At 35.6% G+C, this 23,816-nt stretch overlaps 1 protein-coding gene across 1 annotated transcript in view; it reads left to right on the forward strand.

The window, feature by feature from the left end:
* Positions 1 to 23,816, forward strand: part of LOC140228055 (calcium permeable stress-gated cation channel 1-like) — a 115,219-nt gene that overhangs the window by 8,676 nt on the left and 82,727 nt on the right. Inside the window, exons 3-4 of the mRNA XM_072308461.1 lie at positions 2,492 to 2,574; positions 21,390 to 21,431. Of these exons, the coding sequence (XP_072164562.1) occupies positions 2,492 to 2,574; positions 21,390 to 21,431 (125 nt within the window). The remainder of the gene's footprint in view (positions 1 to 2,491; positions 2,575 to 21,389; positions 21,432 to 23,816) is intronic.

Consider the following 23,816-nt stretch of genomic DNA (forward strand, 5'->3'; position numbering starts at 1 on the left):
TGGAAAAATTAGACTTGCTAAATATGGCATTTACAGCATATAGCATGGCACTAGTTTAGAAATTGCCACTCTGCATTGAGGACTTTTATCGTTGCCATGGTTGCCGTGAGAGTAGCAGTCTCAGTTTTCGAGGCATGCCAGAACAAACTAGAGCGGTCCAGCTATACGGCAAGTTGGGACAGAACAAAGCAAACTGTGCCATGGAGTGAACAGGGCCTAGAAACATGCCACTGCAGATCAACTGATGGTATGGTCCAGAGAATTCCAAAATCTGAGCTTAAAAATAAGGGGCAAAAGCAAATTCACTTTTCACTAGTAGGTCCATTTAATTACTGTCCAGTCAGAAATAAATGCACATGTAATTTATCATTCTGTGTTTTGCCTTTTTGTTTTGCTTTGTTGTCTGTCGTGTGTATTTTGTCCTGTCTTACTTGCAATTTTGTGTATAATCTTAAATGGTATACTCTTAAAATGAATATTTTTGATTGCAACTTGTAGCCTCTTCATCTGTAAGGGAATCGGCTTTGATAAGTCCTGTTTATGGTCTTTTTTTTGATTGCCACACATGCTAAGTTTATCTTTTTGCATTATTCCTCGTTTCCAATGTAAACGTAATGTGCAATATATTATGTCCATGTATTTGGGTTTTTTTAAATACTTTTTAGGGTGTGGAATAAATGAAATTTAATTGAAAAAAAATGAATATTCAGGTACCTTAAATAATTGACAACATAGTCTCATATCAGTGGAATTGAAATGAAAAGTGATTGGAAAAGTGAATTGAAGTACCACATAAGTATGTGCTTCTATCCCATCTTTTCTTATGAATTCTCAATAAGCTTACAAATACAAACCCAGGAGGTAACCATGTGGCAGGCTTCAGAAAGTGAGACGGAACGTTTTCTAAACCATGTCATACTATATAAACATGGTTCGCTCAGTATGCACAGTATGCTGTGGTACAGTGCACTTTGAATGGTTCCCTTCATGTAGGACTGAACACACCCTCAGGCCCAAATTCACGAAGGTGGTACAATCTTGTCCATGATTTAAACCATGGACAAAGACCATGGAGCACCAAGTGTTGCATGGAATATTTTGTTGCGAAATCAGTCATTTCGTTACAAAATGTAAATGTAATCATTTTGTTGACGAAATGACTGATTTCGTAACGAAATATTCCATGTGACACTTGGCGCTGCATGGTCTTAACCATGGACAAGATTGTACCACCTTCATGAATTCGGGCCTCGGTGTCTTGATGATTGGGTTGTATTAAATACTTAATAGCAATTCTCGCTATTGCCAATGACGTAAAAAGTGCCGGGATGTGGCTTTTTCGTCAAGATTTAGTGCACTTGGTAGCAAGGGCACTTCCAGCGCGGAGCATAATTTGCACAACACTGTACTTTTATGTGTACCTTACCTATAGCGCCGCGCTGACCACGGATACTAGTACAGTAGGCGGCTGTACCGCCCGAGCCAGCGAGTGGCCAGGCCTGTCATACTCGTACACTGTAGTCGAGTCCCCGCCGGCGGCCGGCCTTGCATTAGCATGCACCATACCACTGCACGCAGCGCATAAGCTAACACATACATACCAGTACAGCGTACTGCTTGATCATGCGATCGATGTACACATCACAGATCAGTCATCTCTGCATACGCTGAAAATATGCTGGAAAATATTATCACCCACCTGGATATCGTCATAGAATGACCATCTTTTTTTGTATTTGTTCTCTGTCGAAATGTCGCGAACACAATCGGGAATGAACAGTGATCTCGAACTTATCCTGTCTCCGAAGCAACTTCTTTCAAGTAAGTACAGTGCGTACAATGTACGTAGGCACTAGGCCTACTACCTAGTGCTACTACCACTACTAGTAAGTCGCGCATGTACGTACTGCGCTGTGGAGTCACCCGCAAACTTCACCCACGCGGCCACGTCACGTCTCGCATGCCAGTAAGGGTCCTATTTCTGCAGATTTTTTTCATTTATTGTCGTGCGAACAACACATGGCAGCTTCGCAGCAACAACCGATAGTCGTATTAACAGCAATTTCTGAAGAATGGAGAAATTTCAGATCATATTAAAGCTGTAATTCAAGTCGAGAAAACAGGAAGTACACGTAGAATACGGTCGGTTGTGTGTGTAAATAGCATTAGTCCCGTATCACGCGCGTACGAACGGAAGTGACTTTGCTACCGGACTATCCCATAATGCACCGTAAATGACGCTTAAATCAACATACGGGTACTTTTTACGTCATTGGCGATAGCGAGAATTGAGTGATCAGTGTGTTCATTGTTGGCAGACAGAGACTCAGATAAATCGACTATATGACATGGATGATTCTACTTTGCAATGACAATCACAGAAGGTACTGTGCATGTCAATAGTGTTTCTGTTATGATTGTTTTTAGTGTCTTTGAACAAACATCACCTTGTTTGAATTTTGCTTTGTTTCCCTTTACTATGTTCATACAGATTCTGGTGGTTCTGTTTGCTATCTTTAGAAAAGTAGCTGGGGATTATGGTCGCATTGCTCTTGTTAGTCAAGGGGAGGAAAGGTAAGTCACCTAAGAATATAATATTTACTGTTTATGCTGTATCTTGTAATATCTGTTCCAGTCATTGTCTGTAATATATAATATATCCTGGAAATGAAGAGGAAAGAAATTAATGTCTAGATAGTATCTGTGTTGTTATTGTCTTTCCTTCACAGTTATGTTTGGCATGTGCAGTAACCAATGATTCGTGGTAAGGATATTGTAATAAACATTGTGCAGAAAGTAGTGCTTACCATTTGTTTTTGAAAAAAAAAAGAATGTCAATGAGAAAGAAGTGTGCCAGTTGATTTAATTTTATTAACACTGTTATTAGCACTCGACTTACTATTTTCAGTGCTATTATCATAATCATAATTCTACATGGTTTGTGTGTGTGCGTGTCTCTATGTGTATGTGTATGGTTTAAAAGTTGCATAGAGCAGATTTTTTTCATTTGATGTTGATTAAAGGGTGAGTACAGTTCTGGTCGAGGTGAAGATTTAGCTTTTAATGTTTTGTGAGATATTCAGAAACCACTCTATGAGATGTCAAAGAGCATGCAGTTCTAAGGGGAATCAAAAGTTTATTCGATGAAAATCGGTTTTGAAATGGCTGAGATATCCAAAAACAAGGTGAAACAATGAGATACTAATAAAGTTGGGGCATGTCGCCTTTTATTATTAGCACTTTTTGGGATATCTCAGCCATTTGAAAACCAATTTTCATCAAATAAACGTTGAATCCTTCTTAGAATTACATGCTCTTCCATATTTCATAAGAGGCTTTTCATTATCTCACTTAGGAATGTTCAAAACATGAATCCCTACCTCAACCAGTACTGTACAGTCCCTTTAAGAAGTAATAGCTATCATTCACCAAGTCATGTTGAGTTATTTAAAGAAGGTATAAGAGCATGATTAATCTGAAAGCAGAATTAGACCTCTCTTGTTGAACTGGTAACTGGCCAAATACCAGCAAACTCAAAGTTTTAAGGCATAGTTCTTTCCTGTAGAAAAAGATCAGAGTCAGGGGTACAACTTATATGTGAGCCCAGCAGGCTTGCCTCCCATCCTTGAATCAGCAGGCCTCAAGCTGGCTTAACCTAAAAATCTAGCCTAACATCAGTGTTTGGCTCTGCAGAAAATTGAGCATTGTGTTAGTGTGTTGAAAGGAACCTATCACATCTTACACCTTTCTGATGCAGTAAGCCACTGACAAAGGATAAATTTACAAGCTGCCAAAGGCAGGTACGACAAAAATTATGGACTTTGAAAACACTGGAAACTGCTATAGGCAACCAGGGAAGTGAAAAACAATCTGGGACTTGCTTGTGAAATCTACTGGTCCCAGCTGACTGGAGGCAGTAAAGAATGTTGAGGCTGTCATAACCCCAGTATTTCTTTGATACAGTGAAGGTTGCTACACCTTTACAGAAGAACATTGAATCCAGTGGGAAAACATGTTGCCATATTCATAACATTTAGTACTTTTGAGTTATTTAAGTAAATAAATTTATTAATGCAGTGTGTAGAAAAGAAAAAATGATGGGAAAATCATTTGTGTAAATATACCTTTGAAAATTGATGCACACAACAAGTTGTAATCTACTGTAGATGTTGAACAAGTAAGTTATTGCATGTCATCCAGTATGCAGTGTCTGTCAGAATTCTGAATGTCAAAAAAATATGACAAATCATTGAGGTATTTCAATAGTGTATGAAAGAAGCTTTAAACAGTGCTTCATGTGTTAACACCCTTCAATGAATTATTCATTCATCAGTAGACATGGAGCTTCTCATTAACTTTATCTTTCTCTCAGAATAAGTCATGCTTGGAGTGAGATGTTTTTAGAGTGCACAACCAATGTCCAAAACCCTTATTGGAGATCTGTGCTTCTCAACCTTTTTCAACCCAATGCCCACTCAGGCTCCTACATTTTTTTTTTTTTTTTTTTGAGGTCCAGTTAGAGCAGATATTACACTCTTTTTATTTCATTCTTGGCTGACATCGAGGACCACCAGTTGAGAAGTGTTGTTCTCGATGATACCTAAAATTTGATAAGTGTTATTTGATTAACAGCACCAATATTATGCTATAAAGAAAATAGTGTGTGATGTGCTTCAAGTTTCTTGAAGTATTTTTACAAATGTTCATCTCATTTACATGTTATCTGAAAAAAAAAATGAGAACAGGCCATCTTCCAGTTTGCAGTCAATGTGCATATTCACTGTGGTCCAATTTTGTTACAGACTAGCTCATAAAGGCATGCTCATATGGACTTGTTCAGTTTCTGTCTTTTTCAATATCTGTGTTCACAAAGATGCTACACTTGAAAACTAGATTACAGGAGTCCTGTGATTTATCATCCTTTAATACAAATAAACCAATAATGATGGTCAATGAATTAGAAAATATTGTTGGAGACGGCATTCATGTGTGCTTGACAACATCATTATTTCAGTCCGTATTCTCTGTATCAGTCACATTCCATCAAAGGTCTCACATGGAAGGCAGAGTTAATTCTCAATTTCAGTTGACGGAGTGCCCTTTCAGAAGATGGGCTGAATAGTGGATGCATAATGGATAAGACAGTGATGTTTTATGCAGAGTCTCCATGTCAGTGTTATCATCATGGGGAGGAGAGGGGATGCCCATACAGTTAAGAGTGGAATATTAAAAAAGGGGGGTCGCTTATGCATCTCAAAAATCTGGAGGATTGATGATATTTGGTAATGAAGATTAAGCGCTGTGTGAGAGGATCGTGGAATTGAGTTGATGGAATGACTACCCAGCAATGGCCCTTATTATTTGTATAAAGGTGCTCTTCTTAGTGCAGTGTTTGCACAACTTGTAGGAGAGTACATTAAGATCGAGAGGAGCCAGTTATTGCCATTCACTTCTGTTTTGAGCAGTCCTATATGTAGCACCAACAAGCAGACATCTAAGCTGATGAAGAACAGTTATATTATGTACAATGCAAGGTCAGGAAGAAGAGCGGCGAGAAAATCCTTTTTTTTTTTTTTTTTTTTTTGTCTGTTTTTCTCTTTCTTTGTCCAATTCCAAGGCAGTATATTTGCAGTACCTCCTCAAATTCTTATTTTGATATTAGAAAGACCAATTGTCCAAACTTGTATCTATCCACTGTCAAATCGGACCTGGCCTTAGAAGTGACAGAAAAACAAACGTCTAAACACTTAAACATGCCTAGAGGTCTTTTTGGATAGTGCTACAAAAAGTAAGATGTTGATCACCCATTATCACCTGTACATGCAAGTGCAGGATGATCAACTGCTCCGTCTTTGACATTAAAAATTTCTTCTGTTGTTAAATCTGCTCAAGTGAGTAGGAGTGGTGCTGTCCCCATACAGAGTGAGTGATACAGGTACATGCCGCAGAAAATGGAATTATTCATGGGTACGACATTAGTGCACAAGATTAGGCTCCCAACTGCAGTGATTATTGTATGTAGGCATATGGCACAGTGATGCAGGCTAATAGATATGATTTGGCTTTTGTACATTTTTGTATCAATAGCTCAACTTGAAGGCCAGAGAGAAATTCTGATGAGAAGTATGGCAATATGTTCAATTCTGTTAATTTCTGTAATTTTTAGAAAAGAAAAAAGGTCTGCAATTCTTTTAAAACATATTTTATGGTTGAGTTGTGGTCAAATGGGTAAAATGAATGTTGCAACACGGTATATCAGAGCCAGGGGTATATACGTAAACACAGCTAGGTTAGAAAAGTAAAAAAATAAATAAAAATAATGTGCCTGAATTCTAGTCACTATGTGGAGAAAGCATCTCAGGGTCTTACCTGTTTTATATATTTCATGTAATGTTACTCGTTTGGACATTCATATCAAATTAAATTCATTTTTGGTGGAGTCCAGAATATTTCATTTCAGATTTAATCTGTCACAGGAACCAGATCAAATTTTGGCCTATAATTGAATTGCCTTGTATAAAAAAGAAAGATGGGCAAGTCCAAGATAATGTCCCCTCAGATGCTCAAAATTCATCTTGATTTTATCAAAAAGTTATTGATATCATCTTGTAGCCAAAGAGTTAAATCATATGTTTCCAGCAAAGAAAATATTGAATTATGCAAATTTATGCAAGAAATATGGCCTTGATTTGCATAAATCAAAAACAAACCTTACGTATGGGACAAATTATAAATATTCATCTAAAATCAGTTGAATTTGTCCTTGACCTAGTTCCTTTATGGACATGACCCCTGTATGAGTTAGTATAATCTGCAATTGGTAAGACAAGGTCAGCACATTAATTATGCAAATTATGCACTTTCCCAGAACATAGTGTCCCATACGTAAGGATTTGAGTATGTTTTTTTAAGTTTTTTCTGAAGATTTGTAACATTGACCAATCATACTTTAGGAAGTTCTAATTTATTCATTTCAACTCCAGATTAGCAAAACTAAATGAGGAAATTTAATTAGTCCTTCATCTTATAACTAATTAAAGTTTGCTTACGTATGGGACAAATGCCTTACGTATGGGACATTACATGCAAAGTGAATGGGAAAACCGCCTTTTGACATGGATGCTATATGTCCTTACATTTGTTTGGTTAATGGTTATCTTTGCACCTACTCTGAAGAATATGTCTATATATCTGCCTCTCCTACTCAGATGACCTCAGGGAGAGTGTAAGAACAGCATTATTGAGTCATTCTATGATTAAGAAAGGAAAATAAAGAATATTCATTTATACTTGTAATTTCTTATTTTCATTACAGGCTGTGCAGCTGGTCTTGAATTAACATTCCCCGTTAACATTTTGATATTGGACATTTTCTTAATTCAGTTATCATTTTCAACTTTACCTCTCTACAAAATGACTTTGTCCAAGAATGGGATTCTCTGAGTGTCATTTTAGGTGCAGTACACTGTTCAGCATGTACCACAGGTTGTACAGCCTCAAAAGCGAAATCAAAACAATTGTGCTTATGGCGCGCATCAATGACAACATTATAGGTCTTACTGAAAAGAAAAATCACTTAAGGTGTGAGCAGGTAACTTTGTCATTACTTGAGTTGATAGCAAAGGAAAAACCCTATGAGAGTACACTTGTACTTTTTATTTTGATATGATTGTTAATATTTCAACTGTTCACCCTCAGAATATGTCATGACTTATCAAGGTCATGAACATGATTTCTGAAAATCCTGTAAAATGAAGACTATAGTTTACATTTGCTATAAACCACAATATCAATACTGGTTCTGTGGTTGGAGTGCTAAAAACACAAATTACACAAACAAATAGGAAATTCAATTTTCTTTTCTATTTTGTGTTTGAAGAGACAGATGTGCTCTGAGACACCTTCATCAACTCATACTTACTTTGTACCCCACATCTACACAATTATCAACATACACTGCAATCTGGTAGTGTATGATCAAATGAGGTTATTAGAATTTATTCAAAATTGTAATTTGCAGATCAGTGAGTTACTTAAGTGTTTCAAATCTAGATTTGAATGTGCAAATGATAATCTTTCCTGTATCACTACACAAGCATGTATGTATGTACAAAGTAGCACAAATTTTGTCGTCTTTGGTTTCATAGACACGAAGCCAAGCAATTTGAAAAAAAAAAAAAAAAACAGAAACAGCATTGGTACATACATTCTTCTATCTCCTTAAAATCTAAAACTTTTATTAAAATTTGATTGATATTGCAGTTCAGCTAAAATTCACATGGCAAAACATGATTACAGAGCAAAATGAAGTACTCTTGTTGTTGTGTTTTGTGCTGCATTTCAAACAATTATAAAGCTTTATAAAAACTTAGACAACTTGCAAGGTAAGCCTAGAGCTACTGAAAGTACCCACTTCAAACTGTATCTGCAAATACATTGTACATGACATTTGATTCTAAAGTTGAAATTATCAAGACTACAAATTAGTTATTGTACATGTACATGTATGCTATATCAAGGTCACAAGCTAGAATTTGCTCATTTTTTTTTTTTCATTTGATGAAAAAATATTGACTAGAGTAATTACAAATGGGCTAGAAATAGAGTGTCAGTATACTATATCTGCATGTGTAGACATCATGAGGACAGTGTTAATGCATGACGGAATCCAAACTAAGACATTTAATTGTAAATTGGTAATTACTTTTATTTGTTTTATTTTAGCTTTTGCTGGGTACCTGAACCGGGAAAGTACCCACTTAGAAGTCTATTTCATTTGTTACATGTTGTAGCATGATTTGTGGAACTGAATATGACACTATGGGGAAATTTAAAGTCATTCCCATGAATGCATTTGTGCACTAAAGACAAATGTCCCATACGTAAGTTGAGCCATGTCCCATACGTAAGGTGTACTTTCGTTAATTAAACCAACTTCATGAAAATATGCTTTATTCTTTTGCAGTGAAACTTTGCTGAAAGATACTTCAGTATTGTACCTTTCTTCACTTCCAAACAGAACTTGATCAGTAAGGTACTTTCAGAGAATTTTCAGTTCAAACTTTATTTTGAAAAATCCAGTTTTTCTCTGGTCCCATACGTAAGTTGGCATATTTTTCTTAATAAAATAATCAACCCAAGGTCAAATGACACCAAACTTAAACACAATATTCTTCTCAAGGATACCAGTCCTCCTGATGATAAACAATAAAATCCAAGTGCTCCTTCATTACTTTTCAGAGGTTTGAAATCTCTGAATGTCCCATACGTAAGGTGCGCGATATCTTGGACTTACCCAGAAAAATGACTACATCTGGTCAAAGTAGAAAATGCATTTTTCATCGTGGGATTATGTTTCAAACAATGCTTCAAATGCTCAAATGTTGTCCCACACTTACCATGGGACGTAAACATTGTTACACAACCTTTATATAAGTTTTTTTTTAATGTTTTAAGTGTCTTTTTTGTTCAGGTCTTGTTTTTCCTGTAGATTTGTCTTCCAGTCAATCATGACATATCAAGTCATACTGCTTCCTTTAAGAACCACTTCTCTCTCCTACATTAGAGTTGATTAGTAGTCGTCTTGTGTTGAGAAAATGAAAAGTGAGTTAGATCCAAGAGACCCTATCTGTGCGTCTTGAGGCACACAAGAGAAAAAAATAAAGAAGAAAGAAAATAAAGTTAATGCCCATGATGGATCTAAAATGATGGCAAGGTTGATTTACATAGAGCTCTATCGAAAGGCAATAAGCATGGCTGCTTATTGCACATTCAGAACTGATACACTTCCCTGCCAGTCTTGTGTGAAGGGCTTCATGTGCGAATAATCGTCGGCTTCCCATAGTGCAGAGAAAACAGGAAATCCCTAAGTAATTGATATTACCATGATAAAGGAAGAAGATTAGACTCACTTGAAGACTTTTTGTGAAGGGTCCCTCTCTCTCTCTGTGACTTGAGCCACCTAAAGCTGCAACAGTCATTTTTGTTTTATCTCAGTTTTTGTTTTACTTTTGGCTTCAGCAATAAATTGAAAAGTGAAGTACACATTTGAAGACTATGCCTTCATGTAAAAGTGCCATCAGACATTTTAAAGCAGGGGCAGGAAAATGCAGAATTTTGGATGCTCAATGTGTTTCATGTTAAGTTCATTGAAATGTAGGAAGGATTACCCCCCCCCCCCCAATACCACACCTGAATCAACATATGAACGATGTCTATGGCTGTGGCTATCAATGGCTGGCTGTGGTTCACTTCATGAGTAATGTAATGCAGAGAATACTCAAGTGCCAAATATTTCGATTAGTATTTGCTGTGGATATGAGTCATCAAAGAAATTGACACAATATCACTGTTTGGAGACAACATATTTATATGTTGAACTTTAAAGGCATTATTGACCATCTGCAGATGAAACAAAAACCCAGCTTTAGTGCTTCAAAAAAGTTCTAAAATGTGAGTTAGGGATAGAAACAACCAGTGTAAAAATGTTAGTATAATCAATGTTAGTATTGTTAAATATACAAATTGTGAACAATAGTAATATTAAAATTGTTTCTAGAATAAACAGTCTACAGTTACGGTTTATTGTAGAAAATGTTATCTCTTTATTTATTTATTTTTTTTTTTGTTTCTTTATTGCAAAATATTTATATGGTAGGATGTTTTGGGATACAAATGACCTATACATATGCATCAAGTGTGATAGCTCGTACATTTTTTTTTTGGAATCACTGCTCCCAATGGTTAACGGTACCTTAAAAATTCCATGATTTTCTTTGTTGAGATTCAGTTTGATGACACTTCTACCATTTTTTTTTTTTTTTTGCTGATGTTACTTGATTTTTTTAAACCCAACCCAGTTTGCTGGGAGATTCCTCCTCCCCTCCCCCCCCCCCCCCCCATTTATCCATCTACTTTCGTCAAGTACTTGTCCTCCTGTGCAGAACTTTGGACATATTGCTTGGCTGATATATGGCTTACTACATAATGATGGGTGCTAAAGAGCAACAACTGCAGTACTTGCACTTAATTCTGCAATTGAGACAAGCCATCATCTGTTTGGTCTTCACTACTAAAAGAGCAGACTGTTTGTGTCTGATGTGCTTCCAATATCTAAATGTCTCATCAAAAACTACAACAACCAATCCAATATCTTTTTTTATTGAAATAAACTCTCTAGAATTGGGTGTTTGACGTCAGTTAGATTTACAATGTTGGCAGTTCAGGATGTCATTGACCACCATATTCCAATGTCTTGATGCCATAAAGTGGGATTATATCTTGAGATTAAATCACTGCCAGAGAGTATTACTTATAAATTTATATGATGGCTGTATACATTGGCTTTGACATATATATGACTGATTTCATTAAAGTTTATAAAATGATTTAAATGGTTAAGGTACCAATTTCTCCAAATCATTTAAGTGTGAAATATTTGAGTAAGCTGTAGTCACATTAATTTGTAATGTGACATTGAATTAGCTTAATTTTTGAATGTCTCAAATGGATGAAATATGTTTGCATTTTGCGATTTGATGATGTTTGCCCGTGGTCATATATTCAATGGTTTGGATGTTATCAATAGCAAGTTTGAGCAGAGATAAAGTAGATTACATGAAAAAGTCATACTTGTCTGATGGAGATATATATTGAGATCGACATGTTGTGAGATATTTCATATTATGGATGTGTCATTAAAATGGCCTGCCTATTTCTCAGAAGTGAAGAAGTAGGATATTTGAGTAAGCCTTAAAGGGATGGTATAGTATTGGTTGAGATGAGGATTCAGCTTTTGGCTTTTTGCGAGATCCATAACAACCACTTTATCAAATGTTAGAGAGCATACAATTCTATAAAGAGGAATTCAAAGTTTGTTTGAAGAAAAACTGTTTTGAAATGGCTGAGATGTGCAAAAACAAAGTAAAAAAAAAGCAATCCTAATACAAGGTTGGTCTCACCTGTTATTATGATTGCTTTGTTTTGGATTTCTCGGCCATTTGACAACCAATTCTCATATGTAAACTTTGAATATTCCTCTTAGAATTATATGTTCTTCCATATAATTAATAAGAGTTGTCTCATTTTCTCAAAAAGTCATCATCCCCAACAAATGCTGGAAACCCGAAACTCCCATCTCAACCAAAACTATACATCCCTTTAAACGTAATTTGTAATATGGCATTCCATTGACTTTGTGAACATCACATATAATTTAAGTATTTTCATATTTTGCTGGTTAAAGATGTTTTAGCCTATAGATATTATGTAATGTCTTTGGTATTACTGTTTAATCTGATCAAACACAACATACATGAATATCACATCAACATTTCCATAGCAACCATACATTTGGTATCAATATCTTCCACTCTGAACATTGTGAGGGCATGTTTAAATGTACAATTGTACATGTGGGCAATAGTGTTTGAGTGCTTTTGGTACATAGCAGATTCCAGAACTTTTGACACACTTACCATGTACAATATGGAAACATCGAGTATTATGTTAAGAGTCATGTGCGTTGTAAGTTTACAGGCATCAAGTTTGAAACTGCTTAAATATGCTGAAGAGGCATGTTAAGATGACAAAACTTCTTGTGCCAGCCGTTTTGTTGCTGATGACCATGTTAATATACAATATTGTTGATTCTATGTTGTTTGAATGGAATTCCATGTAATGTATTCATGAAATATCTGTTTATGAATACACATGCTGTGTAAATAATGCCAGCTAAATCCAGGAAAGGAATTGATCTTGTATTGCTAATTTTGAAATAGGTGGATATTGGGCTTACAATCAGAGCAAACATGATGTAATTCTCTTCTATGGTGATGCTATATTTGTGTCTGTGAATCTAAATGGTGCATAAGTCTATTAGTACTGTTGTACACTAATTAATGGCATTGTGATTAAATGTTACTTATTCATTTTTTATTCATTTGAATCAGAAAATGAGCAATCACCCATAACTGAGTGTACCTCAAAAATTTGCAACTCTTATATCATTTATTTCAGCCATCTTTATAACTTTCCAGCATGTAATTTGAATAAATGTATTTTTCTTTATTAGACAGTGAGATAATACGGCTGTAGGAATGGTTTTCAGCAACAATTCGCTGTGATCACATGAGATCTAGAAAGCCATGCAAGATGTCAAACCATGATGAAGAGTAACCACAGACAAGAATTTAATGCATAATAACAACAATTTCTTCATTCCTTTCTGATCAAGTCAAATTCCATTATGGAAATGAGATTTTTCTGTGGTGGCTGGCAAAGTTGCTTCAGGGGTCTTTTTTTTTTTTATATTCTGCTCAAGAATTGTGCATTCCACTCTCTGTGTTCATTATGCAATGTCTCCATAAATAGAATATAGACTGTGGGAGGATTTGTTGATATGAAAGGTATTTGTCTAAGATGGTGAATTTCCATCAAGGCCCGTGCACATTACAGATGTATTACAGATGTTTGACATTTTTATGGTAGTGGTGGAACAGAAAATGAATGGATTTATTGTTTGGGCACAGTGCATACAAAGCAACTTATACTTGAACATCCATCTGTTGAAGAAGGAAACTTACCAGGTATGAGACAAATTAAAGGACATTTCTTTCAAAGCGAGGTATTGCGAGCTATTTTCTTATTTTGATATAATAAAAAGAAGACTAACTATAGCCAGTAGTTAGTTCATCCTTGCGGAAAAAATCCCACAGATTTATATTTACAGTGAAAGTACAATGTTGTATCCCTCCCTCGTGTGTACAAGTGTATTATTTGACTTGTATGTGGGGACAGCCAAACCCTTCATGGATATTCAAGATAACATTGCTAATGTAGAATCTGCCATTTGGTGTCTGTTATTAAAACAAAGATTGATATTGGCTGATACAGTGATGTTCTTCATGTAGCTCCCAAAATCGTTCCTGAACATTACATTCTACATAAGATTCTGAAATAACAAAGCTAAAGCTGTTTTTTTTTTTTTTTTTGCTGTCTGTCTCCATTATTCTTCTGGAAAAAAAAAATGATGACAATAACCCAAGCAAACAGATAATTCCACAACCCTTTGCAGGACAAAATAACAACATGTTGTGTTTTAGCCGTGTTGAGTGCCCAGATATTGATTGGTAACCAGACCCCTAAAAGGCACCCTGTGGCTGGCTGTAGGCCTACATCATTCTCTGACATTCAGTGAGAGACTCATGAAATGTGCTGAATGGGGCATGCATGGGACATGGAAGAATACGTTGTATGGTAAGAGGCAGACAAGGCAGACACAGAACAGATGGATATTTACTCATTGAGTTTACACCACAGGAGTCCTTTATTTGCCATCTAGCTCTAGTCAGTATGAAAAATTAATATAGTGGAGCGGCATAGCGTGAAAAATTAGAGGAATTGTGCATTTTATGATAAAAGCACCAAATTTCGCACACATGTTGATAATTACATTTGAAATAAATTCAGATATTGGGCCATCGAAAATAGCGCCCTCAACGGCCATGGCAGCCATTTTTCAAAATGGCCGCCATAAATTACTTTTTCGTAAAAATTTACAAATTTCAGATGGGAAAATCAATGAAATTTTGCAAACGAGTGGGAAAAAAATTCAAAATAAATTTAGATATTGGGCCACCGCAAAATTACGCCCTCAACGGTCATGGCAGCCATTTTTCAAAATGGCCGCCATAAATGCCATTTTTCGCAAAAAATTACAAAGTTCAGAAGGGAAAATCAGTAAGATTTTGCAAACGAGTGGAAAATAACATTCAAAATAAATTTAGATATTGGGCCATTGAAAATAGCGCCCTCAACGGCTATAGCAGCCATTTTTCAAAATGGCCGCCATAAATGCCATTTTTTATTAAAGATTTACAAATTTCAGAAAGGAAAATCAATAAGATTTTGCAAACGTGTCGGACGTAGCATTGAAAAAAGTTCAGATATTGGGCCATCGCAGATTGCGCCCTCAACGACCATGGCAGGGATTTTTCAAAAAGGCCGCCATAAATGCCAGTTTTCGTAAAAGTTTTACAAATTTCAGAAGGGAAAATCAATAAGATTTTGCAAACTAGTGGGAAATAACATTCAAAATAAATTTAGATATTGGGCCATCGCAAATTGCGCCCTCAACGGCCATGGCAGCAATTTTTCAAAATGGCCGCCATAAATGCCAGTTTTCATAAATTTTACACATTTCAGAAGGGAAAATCAATAACATTTTGCAAACGAGAGGGATATAACATTTGAAATACATTTAGATATTGGGCTATCGCAAATTGCGCCCCCTAACGGTCATGGCAGCCATTTTTTTCATAAATGGTTGCCACAAATGCAATTTTTCGCAAAAAATTAAAAATTTCAGAAGGGAAAATCATTCAGATTTTGCAAACAAGTGGAAAATAAAATTCAAAATATATTTAGATGTTGGGCCATCGCAAATTGCGCCCTCAGCGCCAATGGCAGCCATGTTTAAAATTGGCTGCCATAAATACCACCTTTTTCTCCGAATTTACTAATTAAAATCTAACAATATATCTAGATTGCATTAACTAGAAATTAGAAATTGTTCCTTCGCAAATTTTCAAGAAAAAAAATGCTTATAACGGTAATTGCAGCCATTTTCCAAAATGGCTGTCATAGATGCCATCTTTCTTTAATGAAGATGTCCTAATGCCGGAAGAAGACAGTAAACATTTTCTTCTTCTTTTTTTTTGCGCAAGTTGACAATACATACAAAGAAGTTTAGACATTGAGCCATCATAAACTGTGTTCTCAATGGCTATTTCAGCTATTTGTCAAAATGGCTACAATACACACTTCCTTTTTTTGTCTTGAAAATTTGCTTTAACTTCAGAAGGAGAAGACAGTAGAATACTCACAGAGACATTACATAATCAGAAATATGGTGTTACGGAAAGGAACATTTAAAATAAACAAGGCAAATGCTTAGCAATTGTATCTCACCAATGATGAATGCATATTTTACGTGGCAAACTTAAAAAATTTCCGAAAAAAAGTAATATGAATATCCAGGGATAATAGCGCCATGTATAAACTTTGACAGTAACACCATATCATTGAATATATGGGATATATGACGTGTATCTATTCTAAAATGTAACTTCCTAAATATTCTTAAAAACAGATACGAAAAAAATGGCCTTTCATTTTACTAAAAAAGTTAATTTACTTTCTATGCTTCCATAAAACACATACCTTTGATATCCATACTGTTAGCCGTCACACACGAAATACTGCAATTAAGACTAAACTGAAAACATGAATTTAGAACTAACCCATCAATGAAATCTTTTTTAAAATCTAAATTTCTTTGAACACCAGATTACATTAGATATAATGGCTGTTTAGCAGTATTCTATTGCTTTCTCCTTCTGGAATAAGCAAATAAAAATAAGGAGTGTGTGGAAGCCATTTTGCCAAAGAGCTGCCATAGCCGTTGGGAACGATGTTTAAATGGTGGCTCAATATCTTCATTTCAAGTTTAAATTCAAATTCAAACCTGAATTTATTTGAATGTCTTTTGTCAATTTGCACAAGAAATTATATTGTCTTCTTGTGGCATTATCATATTTTCAAGAAATAAATAGCATCTATAGTGGCCATTTGGAAAATGGCTGCCATGGTCGTTGATGGTGCCATTTGTAATGACCTCATATATTATTTTCTTTTGAATATGATTTTCAACATAAAGGTATATACAAATTTCATTGATTTTCTTTCTGAAATTAGCAAATCTTTCCAGAAAAGAAAAGAAAAAAGAAAGAAGCAGACATCCATGGCGGTCAGCATTGCCCTTGAGGGCGCCTTCTAAGAAGACTTTACACTTATCTTATTGACTTTTCCTTCAGACATCAGCAAATTTTTGCAAAAAACAAAACAAAACAAGGGGCATCCATGGCAGCTGTTTTAGAACTTGGCTGCTATGGCTGTTGAGGGTGCACTTTTGGATGGCCTATTATCAAATTCAGTTTGAATGTAATTTCCTACCTTTGTGGAAAAAAAAAATCATGGTGGCCATTTTGAAAAATGGCTGGAATGGCCATTGAGGGGGCAATTTGCAATGGCCCAAAAAGTTTATTTTTGAATGTACTTTCCCACCTGTTTTGCAAAATCTTGTTGGCTTTCCCTTCTGATTTTAGTAAATCTTTTCAAAAAAATAGCATTTATGGCGGCCATTTTGAAAAATGGCTGTCATGACCGTTGAGGGCGCAATTTCCGATGGCCCAATATCGACATTTATTTTAAATGTCATTTCACATTTATAACCAAAGTTTCATTGACTTTTCCTTTTGAAATTAGAATTTTTTAATGAAAAAGTGGCACTTATGGTGCCCATTTGAAAAAAAAAAAAATGGCTGTCATAGCCATTGAGAGAGCAATCTTCAGTTGCCCAATATCTGGATTTATTTTGGATGTAATTTCCCGCTTGTTTACAAAAAAAGACCATTGGCTTTCCTTTCTAAAATTTGAATTTTTGAAACAAAAAATGGCATTTGTGGCAGCCATTTTGATGAAAAAACGGCTACCATGGCCGTTGAGGGCGCAATTTCTAATATCTAGATTCATTTTGAATGTAATTAACATTTATGGGATAAATCTTATTAACTTGTCCCTTCTGAAATTTGCAAAATCATCGAAGAAGTGACACATTAGACAGCCATTTTGAAGAATGGCTGTCATGGACGTTGAGGGCGCAATTAACAATGACCAAATATTTAGATTCATTTTGAAAGTAATTTCCCACTTGTTTGCTAAATCTTACTGGCTTTCCCTTCTGAAGTTAGCAAATATTTTGAAGAAATGGCATTTATGGCGGCCATTTTGAAAAATGGCTGCCATTGCCGTTAAGGGCGCTATTTCCGATGGTCCGATATCTAGATTTATTTTGAATGTAATTTCCCATTTGTAACTAAAATCTTATTGACTTTTCTCTCCTAAAATTAGCAAATTTTACGAAAACATGGCATTTATGGCAGCCATTTTGAAAAATGGCTGCCACGGACGTTGAGGGCGCTATTTACGATGGCCCAATATCTAAATTTGATATGAACGTTATTGTCAACCTGTGTACGAAATTTGGTGCTTTTATCACAAAATGCACAATTTTTCGGCTATGCCGCTCCACTAATAGGTAAACTCAAAAGAAGGCTAGATATTGGTAAATTTGTGTCATGTCAGTGTTTTTGAAGAAAATCCCATTGCTTTAAATTATGTGCTCATACAATAGTAACAATAATTGCGAGAGTGATTATAGTCTTAATGACATTTGCAATATTTATTTGGCACTGCAGTTGTTACAAACATCTTTATGATGCATTCTAATCAATCACAAGAATTGCCCAAATGAAATCCATACTTCTCCCTTAGTAAACGTGATAAATGTGTGCCATATCTGTTTGGAGATTTATTCTGGCTTTAAATTTCTTACTGTGAAAAAGTTCAGAGTTAAATTCTTTAAGTGTTTGTAAGTTCCCCAAGTTTTAGTTTTTTTTTTTTTTTTTGTGAGGATACAAGCCATTGTCCAGGCATGTTCAGAGTTGACAACAACCCAGCTTTTTACCGTGCATTAGTCAGGTCAGGCTCTTACAGTTGTGCAGCACTTGAGCATATACTCTGCAGCTGTAATGCAATCTTTCACACAGGGATACACATTGACAAAACAGAAGCATTAAATGTAAAACTGTACAGTTCCAGTAAGATTTTTGGTGGATTTTTGTTTAAAGTCACAGCAGCATAAACTGCAATATATGCACACGCTTTTACTTAACCATTTAATCATCATCAAAGATTTTGCAGGCCTGTGTTTAACGTCTAATGATAGTGCAGAAACATACACACACACACATACACATACACAAAACCAAACAACTCACTAGCACTAGCCTGATCAAAAGATACGCAATAGAATGAAAAACACAAGCAGGAGTTAGAAGGAATTGCTTTATTGCAATGGTACTGCAGTATACAATCATGTGAAATGGAATGGAAAAAAGAAAAGAAAAGAAGAGAACATTGAATAGATAAGCTTCTTATACCAAGAATATGCTGGTATGTTTGGGTTGCCTGAGTAGAGATTGTCTGTTTGCATTCAATGTGTGTAGGAATATTTATTCTTGTGTGTGTGATCATCCCTCAGAATATACATGTATGTATCCTTCAGAATTTTTCCAATCCTTGCTTTAACACTTCAGTATCACATGGAAAGGCAGAAAGGTTTGTTCAAAATATATAAAAGTTTATAATAAGCAGGAATACCCCCCCCCCCCAAAAAAAAAAATAGTGCTTAACTGACATCAAGTTACATGGAACACAAGTGGAATGTTTTCAGGATGAATTGTAGGATTTTGGAATAAATACAATCTACAGTGTAGGACAATATACTGTAAAACAAGGAATGTTCGCGTGCATTTTAATTTCGCAAATTTCACAAGAGCCGACTTTAGGGAAATCAAAATGCATGGTAAAGATTTTGTCTACACTATATGCATTGAATATTAGAGGCAACTCACAAAAATTTCATGCTGCAAACAAGGCCGTCGGCTTCCATTCGTGAAACTTTCATGCCACAAAAATATTTTGTTTTACAGTAGACAATGTCCAGTTACTGTAGTGCAGCTTATTATGGCAGCAAATGCAGATATGTGTGTTATTTGACAATTTGTTTGTAATGCATCAGTTCGAGGGATTTATGTTTCAAACATCATGAATGTAAGGTTTAGTGGCTGGTTTGCATCTCATAACGTACTGGAAATCTGCTTGGTAATGTTTCTAACATTACTTGCTTATGTATGTTCCTGACATGACATCACTGTGCAAGGCCTCAATTTCCTCTTATCGATTGCCCAAATGTTCTCAAGTCTTGTGCCAGACATCCAAATTTATTGATTTGAGGTGATAATACTTTATTAGAAATCCATTGTTGAGGGATGTGAGTATCAAGAAAAGACAGGGTGGAAAAAACCTCAAGGAAATGACAAAACATGCTGTGTACATGATTCAGATAAATATCATGCTAGATGGAAAAATATCTGTCGGTTTTCAGAGCACTGTAGCTTCAGCAAACTCAGCCATCACTTGCAAATAATAAGCCATTATTGCTATCCCTTTTCTGCTTGGCCCTGATCTGTCTATGTGGAAAAGCAATCAAATGCTTTTCATTAGTGATCGATTGTCAGGATGCACATTACAATGCCCAGAAATGCATTGTTTTTGCAGCAATAGAGCAGGGGGATGCTTCTAGTATCTGAAAAATATGACTGGAGATTATTAACGCGGCCTTATTGATCCCCCTATCAAGCTCATTGAGACAGACTCATCCATGATTTAGCATTTTGTTTTCTCGTTTGTCACTAGTAGCAGTAGTAGTACAACAGATGCAAGATGCGCTTGTAAAACTTGGCAACAACCCACCCTCAGATTTATCCTGTATTGTCATAAAAACGTTATTGGAATCACGATTGCCGCCATATCTCTTGTTCTTGTTTTTGTTTCCAAGTCTCAGATATCTGATCCATTTTCTGTGAAATTGCATAGTGTGCAGGAAACTGCCATAATGTATTTGTCCCCCCAGACTTGTTCACAAATCGTAACCAAGTGCTGCCAATATATGTCGCAGGAATAATGCGTCAGGTTACATACAGTGTATGTCATGCATTTTTTATTTCTTGTTTTAGTATTGTCCTTATATTAGGAAAAAGGCTATGGTGCATCGTACCTTTATAAATAGTCTCATGAGGTATGGTGATTTGTACATGCATGCTATCAAACAAGCAAAAAGTAGAGACGTCCCAGATAGTGTGTATACTGACATTTTCATTGTTGTCTTTAAGTATGTGTGAAGTGTAGTGACCTAGGGGTTGAAACACTCTACTCTGGGTTAGTAAATCTTGAATTTGTATCATAAGGTATGCTGTGCCAGTTTCTAATGTTTCCCTTTACTTTGTTAGAGAGCTTTATTGACATAATGTAATTGTTTCAATTTCATTCCTCTTCCTATGAGGAACAAAAAAATACAACAGCAACAACAACAACAACAACAAAGGAAAACTGTCTGCTGTCTGTCGATATGACAACCAGAAGATTTTTTTTTTTCTCCTTTCAGGGTCATCAAGCTTGCATTAAGTCTGAAAAGGTGATCAAACCACATCAAGGTAGCACTGATATGGAGGAATATACTTCTAATGCAATAAGTGGCATCATGGTACATGTACATTATGTGGTGCATGTGACGACAGGTGTACATTAGTATGGTACGTGATGACGGCTACACACCTAAGGCTTAGATGTCAAGACATGGTGTTTCTCGCCATACTACTCAAGTGTACTCACATTTGCCTTCATTTGCGTGTGCTTATTTTCCACAGGAGAGCGTTGTCAGCCGAGAACGGAACTGATGCCTACAATGTGTATGAACACCTCCTCTTTTGACATATGATTGCATTGCTCATACATGCTTGCAGTTTCAGTTTTCTTTTTTCTTCTTTGTCTTGCCATTCAGCATATGCATCTTGGGTTTGGGCCCATCATTAACACAGCACTCTCCATTCATCCATGTCTCGAAGACTAATCTGCTATCTATGAATCACTGGGAGAACTGGTTTAATATTTGGAACATGATTATATGTTCACATATTTTGTATGCTGGGTGAAGCAGTTTGAATGCATAGCTAGATTTGTGGCTGATTAATGTTCCACATTAACTCTTTAAATGATACTAAATACACAAGTTTGTACGTATGGTACAATTTACACTGTATGCATGGAGACATGTCTACGTATAAGTCCTGACAAAAGTAAGTGATACACCGTATCACTCATTTTTGCAAAGACTTGCAAATCCTGTGTCAAGCATTTTAACACTTCTTATAGAATATTAACTCAAACAAAGGTGTAAAGAAACAAAGACAAAAGAAAAGCAAAAACCCACATTCCTGGCTCCGATGTATGTACCATGATATTCATCACCCTGGAACTTAAAGAGAGAAAACACATAATTCTTAATACACATTCTTATATTTTTCAAATTTTTTCTTTCTTAGCCAGGCAGAAACGTTTTGTATTATCCATCATTTTCAAAGTATAATCATCTTGAACAAGACACAAATAATTCTACATTTCTTTCATTATCAAGAAGTATTAAAAAGAAAAAGTCAATTCTCACAATGACATCTGGCATTCTGAATACTTTGCCAGGTAAAGCTACATGCTGCTCTATTCATTTGTGCTTTGATCGTATGGGATTTTCTTAGGAAAGCAGTACACACAGATCTGCACGACTTCTGGATTTCATGTGAATGCCTTCTTGTACTCTGTATAGAGTCTTTACATTTCATCATGAGCTCTATTTTACATCTCAGTACCTTCTTTCACATTTTGTGATGAGTTATATATTTCTTTAACATGTTTTGGATTTGTTTGGGATTTTGTGTGTGTGTGTGTGTGTGTGTGTGTGTGTATAAGGGCACTTTTTAGTGCAATTTTCTTTCTTATCACATATTCACTAACAATTCTTGCTTTGCACATACTGACATTTTGAATGAATATTGTGGCAATATTTGTGTTTATTTGTGCTGCATTATGGCTGTTCAATGAGAATGTTCCTTAAATTCTGCCATCAGAATAATTTCATTCAAGGCAGTCGCATTTATTTATTGAATTGTTATCATTGTGAGGTTGCTTTGTTTTATCGTAGGTGACTCGAAACATATACCATGCACGTGTCATTTTGAATGCAGCAATGTTGGTGAAGGCAGCATGGATATTCTCTCCAGCAACTTTTTATTATTGGACACACACTTTGAAATGTGTGGCTTACTTTCCTTCAGCCGTCATTATAATATCACTTCCGGTTAATTCCTGTCATGTTTTATCTTCTTTCAAAATCATCCTAAAGTCTTTTACATTAATGCACTTTATAAAATCCCATTTTCGATACTGTTGACCTATCTAATTTCATCACCGGAATGTAATGTTAACATGTAACAATCATTCTGCGCATTTCCCTCATTTTTTTTTGCAATTTGGATTAACTTTTTAATCCAAATTCACAGTGGTATTTTAAATCAAATTCATTGTTTTACATGTGGTCTGAATGCAAATTAGGCATACCTTCCACATGTACGTGTCATAATGAGCACTTGTGTCATATTAATTTAGATTTGCACAATCTACAGACTAGATTTAAACCACCTTTGTAAATTCTGGCCCATAAATCTGACCATGTGATGTAATATCTGAGAAACAACACTAGCCGTTGCTGTATTGCATGTGAAGATGATGTTGACAAACTTTAACCGCATTCTGTCGAAATGTCTTCATGCCATTAAAGGGATGGTATATTATTGGTAGAGGTGAGGATTTGGCTTTTTGCTTTTTGCGAGATATCAAGAAACCACTTATAAAATAGTATAGAGCATACCATTCTGAGAGGAATTCAAAGTTTATTTGATGAAAATTGATTTTGGAATGGCTGAGACATCCAAAAACAAAGTAAAATAAAGCAACCATAATAAAAGGTGGGTCCTACCTTTTATTAGAGTTGGTCTGTTTTGGGTGTCTCAGCCATTTTAAAAGCAATTTTCATCAAATAAATGTTGAATTCCTTTTGGAATTACATGCTCTTTCATATTTCATTGGAGGTTTCTCATTATCTCCCTCAAAGATGTTAGAAACCTGAGGTTATCAACCAAAACTATACGATCCCTTTAAAGCTTGAAAAAAAAAGCAACAACAACAACAAAGCAATCTATTCGCAGTCACCATCATCAGCTCTGAAACACCATTATGAAGTG

The sequence above is a fragment of the Diadema setosum genome, chromosome 1 (assembly GCF_964275005.1).
Source record: "Diadema setosum chromosome 1, eeDiaSeto1, whole genome shotgun sequence".
Lineage (NCBI taxonomy): Eukaryota > Metazoa > Echinodermata > Echinoidea > Diadematoida > Diadematidae > Diadema > Diadema setosum.